Below are 12,612 nucleotides of genomic sequence, written 5' to 3' on the forward strand. Positions count from 1 at the left end.
TTAACCATTCATCGAACATTCAAGGAATATTTGCAATTTTATATCAGATGAGTAGAATATTGATCATGAGTATGCATATTAAGTAAATTTTGTACAGTAGTATATCAGTATCAGTCAATAACAAATCTTTGTGCGTATAAATAAGGACTAAGGTTTTTGTGAGAGTTTTTGACACTGTATTGCAGCACATAAAATAAATTTCAAAAACATCGTACCATCAATACTGTCACAAGTTTGGAAGTGGGTCCTCACGAGGTGTTCAAAGTCAAGAACTCCCAGAGAGAATGAACATACGAGTCATTGCTAATTGAGTTGCAGAAGTGTAATACAGGGTGATTATAAAGTTTTGATCCATTTTTGTGAAAACGACTGATTCTTCTTTCCCTTGTATGTGATATGAAAATGCTGACTACTGAAGAGAGAATAGCGAAGTTGTATGGACGTTTGTAGGGAATAAGCTTCAAAAACGTCCACACAACGTTTGAAAAGAAATTCTCAAACCTGCTCCAACGAGGGCTAAATTAGGCTACTGTTTGAAAAAATTCAAGCGAATAGGTACTGTACATGATGCTAAACATTCTTGAATACCCAGTGTAGCAGCCGAAATCGTTCAACGGGTAGAAGATGCCATCACCAGAAGCATCAACAAGAAGTTTAAGCAGGGAGCTGCTGTTACCACAACCAACTGTGTGGAAGATACTCCATTGCACCCCAAAAGAACGGTCAGACTACCTTCAGGTGGTGCACAAGTTAGACAGGAATGACTATGTTGGTAGTGAAACAATGTATGCAGAGCTGCTACAGGCAGTTGGAGGAGGAAGAATTGATCACCCCCATTCAACACCTACGTTAACTTATCCAGCACCTTGTGCTCAGCATGACACCACCAATGGTCTCAAAGGTGTTTGGTGAAACTGCGTGTCACTGGGATTCATATGTAAATAATGCAGAGTGACATGTGAAAGTACTAACACGTGACACTTTCATGAATTTTCTTTGGTACACCACTTAACATGTCCAATATTTTTTCTTTCCATCTTGATTATCTGTTACCAAGTTCTCGAGAGTTTATTCAATAGATTTGTTTTAATCTCAAGCCTCTTTTTCTCAAAAATGGATTGAGACTTTATAATCACCCTGTATAGGGAAGTCAGCTGGGGGTCACTCAGGCCATGTTACCCACGATCACACATTTTGATTAAATTCGGTATACTTATAGAACTTTCGATGCTGATTACAAAAATGACCATATTTTTTTAGATTGGTCAAGGGGTTCAGAAATTACGAGCTTTTTAAAATCTCCACTTTGAATAACACACATTAGGTTATAAATGATTGTATCTTCCCTTAGGATTGACGTAGAACCCTCAAGTTTGTTTTCTTTTGTTCAGAATAGTGTAAGCTTTGATGTAAATAAGGTTTCAGATGAGTATATCAATAACCATGTATTTTTATGTATTTTTTTTTAGAAAAACAAATGACTAACTTCAACACCAAATTTCATGCAATACCCCATTCAATTTCACCCAAAATTTATATATAGGTAGTTTAGAGTATGTACTAATGCCTGATCCACATCCCCCGAAAAGAAAGAAAGAAAGAAAGAAAGAAAGAAAAAGAGAGAGAGAGAGAGAGAGAGAGAGGAGGGGAGAAAGGAAGTTCTTTCTATACTCTCCTCACTTCCTCTTTCTCTTTTCTTACTCTCCCCCCCATCTCTCTCTCACACAAACACACACAGAGCATCCTTCTCTTTCCCTTCTTTCCATCGAGAGAGAAAGAGAGAGAAAGAAAAAGGGAAAAGTGATGACCAAGAGAAAATAAGAAAGGAAGAGAAAGTGGAAGTTTCTCTATTCTGTTTGTTCTCTCCCACCACATCAGTGAATGACAGACCTAGGCAGGTACAGCCATACACCGTAAGAATTGAGCCATTGGTGTAATCAGTGCAGAAATCCTTTACAGAAGCAATCAGGGATGGTCACTGAACTGAACATTTCCATAATGTCCATGTTGCATGTGTTGTAAGCTTAAAGGGCCATAAAAACAAAGCAACTATTGGACCATTTTGCAAACAGTGGCCACAAAAGAATTCTGTTCACCAATAAAAAAAATGTTTGCTGTTGAGGCTTTCAACTTACAAAATGACAGGGTGTATGCCACAAGTTCAAGAGAAGCTAGTGCAAAGACCTCAAGGCTATAAAGGGGCCAACATCCTGGTTAAATCATGGTGTGGTGGGGGTGAGTTATGATGGCATCAATGAGCTCCATTTCTACAGGAAGGGTTAGAGACAGTCCTGGAGAAAACTGTGAAGGATCTCTGCAACACACTATTTCATAATCAGGAGTGGAGGTTTCAGCAGGATTCTGCACCAGCTCATAATGCTTGAACAATCCAGCAGTGACTTTACACAAATGTGCCCAATTTCATTTCCCCATCAGATTGGCCGTCTGGCAGTCCAAACCTCAACTCTCTGGACTACAAATTGTATGGTCTGTAGTTCAAGACTGGCTTGCAAGAAGAGACGCCTCCCCTTGTCTGAAGCGTTCTCTCCTGGGCAGGCAGTGGAAGATCTCTCTGGATACAGCGTGTAATTCGATTGACAAGTGACAAGAGAGACTTAAGGCATGTGCGCAGGCCAAAGGTGGTCATTTTGAACAACAGTTAGTGCTATGTGGACACAATATGTCCATATAACACATATGCATGTGATATTACAATATCTTAAAAGTACCTTCTGTTATTTCATTCAAACCCTTGTGACAGTAATTATGGTAAGACTGGGTGTACATATATACACAAAACATTTCCAAGATACCTAATCTGTGATGCAAAATAAACATAATATATCTAAAGCCTATATATCTTCCGTGGTGGCCGCGGTGGCTCAGTCGGTAACGCATCTGACTACCATGCTCAAGGTCCCGGGTTCGATCCCCGGCCGGTTCAAATCCGGGAACTTTTCTAATGTTGGAAGCGGCCCCGGTGCCCACCCAGCGTCGAATAACATGGTTACCTGGGGGAAACCCTGGGGGGTAAAGGCAGTCAGGGGTGTGATGCTGATCACATCACCCCCACTCATGACCAGTTCAAGAAAGTGTGGGGCGTTACCCCCACACCCCCTATACGCCTTCATGGCGTGGTGCTAAGCACAGGGGAGCACTTTACTTTAGTATATATCTTCCAAATAGTTTGTGTGAAGCAAATTATTGAAGTTGTAATTATTAGTACAAAAGTATATTTTCCTCCTCCAGATCATTATGAATCGTTGATTAATTAGATGATTTTCCCTGATATTTTCCTAAGAAATCCAGGTGTGTGGGAAAACTGATATATGTATATCTACCATGAAAATACCCATAAAGTAGAAAAAACTACATAAATACCAACCTTATCTCCAATGTATCTATGCAACATCCTGATCACTGAAGCACCTTTGTTATATGAAATATCATCAAATATTTCATCTATTTCAGCTGGATGACCAACAGGTACCTGAAAAATAAAAATAAAAATAAAAAATCTCTCAGTATTGATATATGTGTCAACACAATAACTAAGCATGCATTGTCTAGTGCAGGAGTAGACATGTAGCCATGGCACCTCAAAATTTTCACCTGGCCCTTGATCAAGTTCGAGATTTATCATGGCAGGTTATGTTATTTCGAAGTTTCGACAACCTTGTTGCCCTGCCTTCTAGTTCGCATTGTGACCTTATTTCCATGCCTTGGATGCAATTTTTATTTCTGTCTCTTCCTCTATTCCTTTTCGCAAGACTGTCATGTTACTTGGGTATGGGAATCTTGAAAAATTGTATAGTTAAATTTCTATTGGCATGTATTGCCTTAGGACCAGGAGCAATAGTCTTAATTTAATTTACTCCGAACATGACGAGTTTTATGTAGTGAACTTTAAATTAACAGTAATTGAAATGTTTTGATTCGGTAGACTATACAATCACTTATCCATGTACTTTCCCGACATAACACTTTCCTTTTCATTAGATTACATTAATAAACTGGTATATTTTATTTGTTTTTTAATAAGTCTAGGCAATTTGTGAGTACATTTTCTTGGAACTCATTCGCCTTTATGGTCGGATTATGGTGGTGAGGTGGTTGTGCCCAGAATTTCAACCTTTCACATTGCATGAATTCACATAGCATCTCTTGATTGCAACGTCCCACAGTTGGACACCAGTCGTCACAAAGTTAGTCCGTTGCTCCTTGTGTCGGGCTTGCTGGGTAGAAAAGAAACACAACACAATATTCAAAGTTAAACACAGTTTTATAATCACTTATCTCTCATAATCACTTGTATTTCCTATCGTATGTGGACTTACAAGCAAGGTACAGATTTGCTTATGTTTCTGGCTGAAGAGACTTAAAGAACAATTCTATAGCATATTAAATCACATCACAATCACTACACACACCTGCATATAGAATTAACGTTGGACAAGACAAACGTAAATACACGAAAGTTTCTGTACTTAATTATTATTTCCGAGTATAGCTAGAATGAACCGAAATTAATTACCAATTACACTATTCAGGCATTCCATTAACCGTTACCAAGTTTCTGTTGATTTCTCACCTTCACCTGTTTTCTAACTGAGTTTGTCGTCAGGTGAAAAACATTCAGGTGGGTTCACTCCCTCTGCTGAGATGAGAAAGTGACGTCAACACGAACAGATTATGACGTATTTCTAAACATATACAAAAGTTCCAACCACAACTGTATCAATCTAACTATAGTTGTCTGTGACAGCTTGCACATTATTTGAAGTAACAAACATTTAAAAGTCTTAACATCTCAACAAATATTAAACCTTAAATGCTCAGGTTCGTTACATAATGCTTCCCTTATTTGAATGTTAGGTACATATCGATCTGCATCAGAGATTATTCTTAGTGCCTTGTTTTGGATACTTTGCAGTGGCCTTTGGTAGGTTGGGGTACTGTGCTGCCACACAACGCATGCATAAGTTAACATTGTTCTTAGTAGAATGTTAAACATCGTTAGTCTATTTTCGATTGCTTTTCCATATTGAATATAATTGCCCTAAACATATGTTTCCTTTATGTGCTAGGTTGTTGAGGTGTTCTTTAAATGTGAGGCCGTAATGGAGTAGTATACCCAGGTACGTTGCCTTTGAATTCTGAGGGATGTCATTGATATTCAAATTCACATACCTGTATTTTAAATATTTTGAGTTTTCTTATGTGCATTTCTATTGTCCATCTGTGTACCTCACAGTTACTGAGAAACAGGAGACTCAATTTTCAGAATTATGCTCTACCAACATACATTTCCTTCTAGATATTTAAGGTGCAAGTGAAGGGAATCACTGCCACAAGCATGTAAAAAGTGTATCACTCAGGGCTAAAATTTTTCAAATGTAAGTTACTTATGTCCTCTACCATCCTACCAAGTTTCATGAAAAAGCACATCTTTATTGTAACTGCTAATATGAAATAGTGAAAATTATTTACAAAATAATTTATTTTAAATGGTGACCTAAGATGGTGTCGTTTGTGTTACTGTAACTTTTAAGAGGATCCTTCCCCAATGTTCAAATTTACCAACAAGAGAGAGAGAAAACATCAGGATAATTGTAGAAGAGGTGATTTTCCAAATCATGTAATATGTAAATGCACTACGACATCAAACCGGAAAATTATGGGGCACACTGTGTACAATTTTTTTCTAGATATTTAAGGTCAAAGATCACGTTGAAATTAAAATTTCAATATTTTTATGTGATTATGTATCTGGTACCTGTTCACTTTCCTTGATTAATTTTCGGTGACCGTTCTGAAGTCGATGGTGACAGTGGATACCAAAATTAACTGAGCAAAATAACAGGCAAGCAGATACACAAGCACGTTTTATGTGTATATTAACAATACAAACTATGGCAAGAAAGAAAGTATTCTGAAATTCAGAACATCTACTGCTATGTAATTTTTAATACACACTGCTGTGGTGTGTTCTTTCTTTTTCTTTTTCTCTCTCTCTCTCTCTCTCTCTCTCTCTCTCTCTCTCTCTCTCTCTCTCTCTCTCTCTCAGAAAGAAGGAAAGAAAGAAGGAAAGAGGAGGTCTCTCTCTCTCTCTCTCTCTCTCCTTTTTTTGAATTGTAAAAACACCTTGTATTGAATGTATATGTTCGTAAATATGATTTGGTCAAGATAGGGTCTTGTTTGGTGGCTGGGAATTCTGAGGTTATTTTTCGCCCAACGGCTATCTTGTTTCAAACCGACAGAGGCCTTCCCTCCAGTGGGTGGGCCAGTTTAAATGGTGTTATAAATACCTGAATCTAACTTGTTCAACACACAGAGAGACAGAGGTTTGTTGCTTGAGACGAGGTTGCGTTGAGTGCAGTATACAGTTGAAGATGACCAAGTCTCTAGTTTTGGATGCCTGCTTGCTAAATAACGAGAGTGGGTTATTGCTATGATGAATAGTGCACTCGTAGCTCGAATTAAATTTACTGCACTTAAGGCGAGGAGTTACAGTTAAGCATCAGTTGTGCATTTATCTCAATATCGCCCGAATGGGCACTGCTACTAAAAAGAAAAAAAACTGGGTGTATGCAAGAGTATGAATTTCTCCCCATGTTGCAAATGGAAGTGTTTTTTCATGTTGATTATTAAGCTGGACATGATGTTTGAAAAATATGATGCACAAGAATTTTCAGAATCCCATGTATTCCTTATGGGGAATCAATTTCAACATCAAGTTACGGCTAATCAAATGGAAGTTTTGACTTTTCCACTGGATAAATGCATCTTTAAACTGCCCTGTTTCCATTGATCTCTCTTTCTATGCCATCGGAAGTTTGATATTCCCAAGAGAACAAATCAAATAATACTCCCATATGCCCAATGCATTTCTCCTTGCCTCCTGGCAGTGTTGCCAAACCTGGTGCATATAAGAGAGCTAAATTTCACCTTAAATGGAGTTAAAACTGACTTTTACGAAGGCTGGATAAAGTGCCTCCTAGGGTAATGTTAGTTGTCAAAGGGGAGGGGGTGCTGCTAACAACATAATGATGAAGTGCTACTACCGTTAACTCTAAATTGTGGACAATTTATTCTTAGTTTTCACCATCTAGATCCGGCGGCATCACCCATCTCAATAATCCACCGATAGTCGTATGAAATCGTAAATAAAGGATTCCCTGATAACAATATTATGTTAATTTCAAGTCAAACACGTCACTATAAAAGAAGTAGCCATGGAAATAAAAGTGGGTGGGGCAATGTAGCAATATCATGTCACGTGCCAAGTGTATACTTATGGCAAAATTTGGTCTACGTGGGTCGGAACCAGTGATGGCATCAGTCAGGCACGGGGGCAGGTGCCAGTTCACAGAGTGCACGAAGGAGCCAGATCTGGTTCCAAGAGAGCTAAGTTGGCAACACTGCCACAGAGGGAAGAGGCCTGTGGAAACTGTACCGCATGCCCTTAATGAAAGAGAGGACTGTGCAGGGACTCCTATGTGATATACAGTACTGAGGGATCAGGTTAGTGCTAGGTTAAATAGTGTGTTTATAGAATGGAAGTCCTGAAAGTACATTGTTGGAGGAGAGATTGATTGATTTGGTGCTTTAAGTCCACTTTATGCCCAGAGAGGCTTATCGGGACTGGACCTACAGTTTAAAGTGGAATCCGAACTACTATATGCCTCCACTGGTTATTGAACATGGACCCCTTGATTACAGGGTGACGACGCTACCACTGCACCATCGGGAAGGCATTTGGAGGAGGGCAAACGGCAGCCTAGAGTGTTATGTACTGGATCAATACTGGAACCTTGTATGTACAGAGAAGGGGAGAAGAGTGTAAAGAAATGTACATAAAACCCATCTCCTTGCAGCATTTTCTTCACAGTAATACTTATTCAAATTTAAAACACAGAACATTTCCTGTACAGTCACGCAGTGCAACAGAATGGTCAGTACACATGCTCCAAGTGTGCGCCATCCAACACTACACATGTTGGTTATTGCAGAATCACATCCAGCATTATCCCCATATGTGGATAATTGCTTTCTTTCAGAGCGACTTTTGCACTGACACAGAATTCCGTTTGATGGAATTTTGTCACCAGCAAAAATCCAGTGAACTATGTTGGAAGGATTTTTTTCTCCTTTTGGTTGTAATCAATTAGGGTGACTAAACATTAATCAGTCAAGAAGTTGGAAACCTGATACTTCACGCTATCTCTGATCAGTGCACTTAGTATATTCACATAATATAACATAAAACATAATATTTACCTCAATTGGGTGGCTACTCTTCAAGCAGTCCAACTCCAAAGCTCTAATATATGTGTCAGTAACAAACTGAGTCCATATATCAAAGTCCGGGAATAAGTGTTCCACACATAAAAATTCAACGAACGAAGCATATCCTTCATTTAACCACAAATGTGTCCACCACTCCTACAAAAAAAATTACAATAAATTATTAACTTCATTAAAAATTAACAGTAGAAAAATAAAATAATGTATAAAGGAACCATGCACCTACTACAGATATTTATATAATTCTTTTGCAATTTTTTTAAGAAATAAAAGCAAACATAAGACTGTTAATAGATTGGCTGCACAGATCTTAAAGGTCATAAGAATGAACTGGGCTGCATAAATTTTTAGATGAACTTCAGAAGATGATTATTAACCTGTAATGGCTTATCATTGCAACAGTTAACTTGCCCATAATTTTACTGATATTACAAAGAAAGTAAATTTCATAGGGCTTTCCACTAGAGCCATGCATATTTAATTTTTCATGAAAACATGAAACAACACACTGTAATTATAATTTTGCATGTTACTGAAAGGTGCATTTTCCTACAATGTTTTGTCATAAAATAATGCAAAATGAACTCAAACATGAAATTTAGTGCTTATTTACCGATGTAACACCTTCTGAGGTCTGAATTATCCTAGTTATATGCAAATTGCGGAAAATTGATTAATTCTGCTGTAAATATTTGAGAAGCAAACATTGACTCCTTTCCACAGGAGTAAACTTAATAATCTCAACATTATAAATGTGCTATTAGAAATGAAATGTTAATTTTGTGTAATAAGTATAGTTTTTAAATAAAATTTTAGGCTTTTATTCACCAATTTAAGACCAAAATGCCATTTTTTTAAATACCGCTCTTCATCCTGAAATATTCCCAGTTTTTGTACTGAAATCTTGATATTTTATTCACCATAAATATTTGGCCCTGGTTATTACTGACACTGTGTTATTCAAAAAAGTAACGTTGCCACTGCAATCTATTCAAGTTTTTGAGGGCCTCTCGATATTAACGTGCAGTTGTGTCAACACCCACAAGGAGATAGTGAGAAGGTATTTTGTGCCCTTGAATTTCACAAAACAAAATCTGTTACAGCAGCACTTTCGTGCAAATACCATGAGGATGCACCTTCAGACAACTCTATAGTTTGAGTTGCTGTTTTAAGTCCACTTTATGCACAGTAAGGCTAATCGGGACTGGACCTACAGTTTAAAGTGGGATCCGAACCACTTGTGCCTCCACCAGGTATCGAACCCGGGACCCCTTGATTACAAGGCAAGGATGCTACCACTGCGCCATGTGTGAGGCCCAGACAACTCTATAGGACGATGTTATACTCAGTGCTGGATATCAGGATGTCTGTGAAAGGGGAAAAGCAGTGGGCAACCTTCACTTTCCATGTTAGATCAGATGCAAATATGAAGATGATCAGATTCACCTATCCTGGACTCCTCGCTCCCCAGACTTTTCTTCCTCTTACACTGCATCAAGGGTACTCCACCTAAGTTCATTGCAGAACTAAAGGTAAAAAGGTAAAGTTCCCCATACATATAGCTCCCTGCCATGAATGCACATATAGGGGATGTGGGAGTAGGGCCCCACACATTCTCGATCTTGGTAATTTTGGAGGTTTGATTGATTGATTTGCTTTATTTTACTTCGCTTTGTTGGCTAATTTGCGAATCACTTTTTGTACCACCGTTGGCTAATTTGCAAAGATGGGGATCAGTGATGATATGATGAAATTGATAAATGGACACTCATAAATATCTATGCCCAGACCAGGATTCGAACCCGGGATCCCTGGCATCGTAGCACGGTGTGCTAACCACTCTGCCACGGGGCCGGCCAATCTTGGAGGTGATGTGATCAGCATGGTGCTCTGGCAGCATTTACCGCCAGGGTGGCAGTTCATTGCAGAACTGCAGGTGCGAATTAACGGAATCATACACCACCAGCCACAATTTTGGAAAACTGCCTCCTGATGGACATTCATGCAACAACACATTAGGAACAAGAGAAAAACAAAAACCTGGTAAGTTTCTCAAGAGATTGCACCAGCAATGTTAGTTTTTGGAACATCAGAATATCAGTAATAACTTCATCAAACCTCGACAATAATTTTGGAAAGCTATGTCTATATTACATAGCAACAACTTTCCTCATTACCTAGAAACAAATTTAAAATGTCTAATGTGGCTGTGCGAAATAACTGGTTGTGATCAATTTTACAAATGTTTTCATAATATTGTGATTCTCAGAAAATTAGCACAAGAATAACATTTATCTTGTTGGTAAATCTAAAAATCATCTTACAAGATCAAAAGTACATTCAAGCACATCTTACAGCATGTTTCCTCACAACAAACAAGTAAGTAATCTTCGCATTTTCTATATTGTGAGTTGCAACAAGATTTTTGCTCAAAAGTAAAATTTCAGGGTAGAATTATAATTTAAGAATTTTCATGTGGTTATATGATCTTGTTGACCATGTCTGAAGAAAAGAAATGAACTGCTCGTCAGAAACCTCAATTATTCCTACTGACACTTAGTATGTAAAATGCTATTCCACAAGCCATAAACTGTTGCATATGACCTCTATTGCTGGCAAACTACAGATTAGTAGAGGCACATATTTTTGGTAAATAAAAAAGCAAAATTTTGGTACAAAAACAGTCAATTTTGGGTTTTAAAAGCGGTAAATACAATAAAATTTTGGTGTTATAGCGGTGAAAAAATTGATCAAAAGCAGTGTATAAAATGACATTGTCATTTTGTGAACATAATCCAAAATTTGATTTAAAAACTGCACTTATTACAAAATAAGGCTAGACTGTACAATCGACCCTTGTGTTTTACCGTTTGAAAGTAAAAAAAAAATATTGTGTGCTAATAGTACGTATTTCTCACTTCGAATTGCCACTGTGCATTTCTAAATTTGAGTTACATTTCTATGAAATAATAAAAAGAATACTACTACATTAAACCTTGAACCTAATCCATGTAGAAAACACACAGTATTGCCAGGTCGAAGTTTGGTTTTCAACGTGAATATATATGCGAATTTCCACTAGGATTCAACTTTTTTTAAATAATGTTTTCATTCGTATTTTGTCATGTTTTTATTCAAAGGGACTCTATAGAAAAAGGCGGGTAGCCGGAGCGTAGTGGAGCGGAGGCGGCACCACGGTAGCGGGAGGTAGGTCAATTACCCCAGGGGAGCTCAGAATTGGGGGGGGGGGGGTAATTAATACTACTTTTTTTCCACTTCCAATTATTTCCTCACCTTCAATCCTACATTTCTGGAATCCTTGATTCATACCTAGGGACATTGAATTTTCGCGATGCACGAAATCTTGAAATGTGAAAAAAAGATGCAATTTTGAACATTCTGCACGTAACTACACCCCCAATGATAAAATATGTATGAGCTTCATTCGCGAAGTAATGCGAAATGTATGCTTTTCCACGAAATGAACACTTTTTCATGAAATAACCGTGAAATATCATCAAATTAAGTAGAAAACACGCAAAAACCAGCAATCGAGGTTGTGCGCGCAAACTGTCGATTTGTAACGAAACGTTTGCCTAAAATTTCCTACCACTTGCAGCTGAAGAACATTTTATCTTCGATCACATCAGGAAGATGCTGCAAATTGGGATTTCCCATGCACATAATCTCAGTTCGAGAACTTCACTCCCTGTCAAGCTACATTCCTTTCTTCCCCCGAATGTCTACTCAACTTCCAGTTTCATTGAACTTGCTACCTGTAGCAGTGATAAGATTAGTCTGTTCCCGCATATCAAGGGAAACAATGGTGTCATTTGTGTTCAGTCATGAATTAATTTTGTTTATCATGTGATTTTCAACATGTGTTTGTGTATGTGCAGTAGTGATTATTTTATTTGTTGGACAGCAAGGATATCCTTTAAATACATACAATGAATAAATCACTTGAGATATGCAATTTAGAAATGAAGTGATTTTGTGTTGATGTTTTCTTTTTGGTTGGACAGCTAAGTACTTGCGTATGTGTACAGTATATAAAAATGAAGTAATTTATTAATTTATAGCTCTTTTGTATGTTGTTTCCTCTCATGATGAAAAAGTGTGTGCCAATTTTTTTTTCCACCGCTGATATATACCGCTGATCTAACATTTTATTTACCGCTCTCCTCAGTTTTTATTTACCATAAATTTGTCTCCCTATTCATACCCTTTCCAACGATGTTTCATACATATTTCTATTACGAAGGGTCGATTCGACATCCTTACCTAAAATAAACATAACCCTTC

At 37.7% G+C, this 12,612-nt stretch overlaps 1 protein-coding gene across 2 annotated transcripts in view; it reads right to left on the reverse strand.

The window, feature by feature from the left end:
- Psa (puromycin-sensitive aminopeptidase) overlaps positions 1-12,612 on the reverse strand; it is a 208,557-nt gene that overhangs the window by 161,838 nt on the left and 34,107 nt on the right. For both annotated transcript variants that reach the window (XM_083144000.1, XM_083143999.1), the window contains exons 6-7: positions 8,281-8,445; positions 3,386-3,490 (exon numbers count right to left, since the gene is read on the reverse strand). In XM_083144000.1, the coding sequence (XP_083000126.1) occupies positions 3,386-3,490; positions 8,281-8,445 (270 nt within the window). The remainder of the gene's footprint in view (positions 1-3,385; positions 3,491-8,280; positions 8,446-12,612) is intronic.

This window comes from Lepisma saccharinum, chromosome 22 (assembly GCF_977018435.1).
Source record: "Lepisma saccharinum chromosome 22, izLepSacc3.1, whole genome shotgun sequence".
NCBI classification, from domain to species: domain Eukaryota; kingdom Metazoa; phylum Arthropoda; class Insecta; order Zygentoma; family Lepismatidae; genus Lepisma; species Lepisma saccharinum.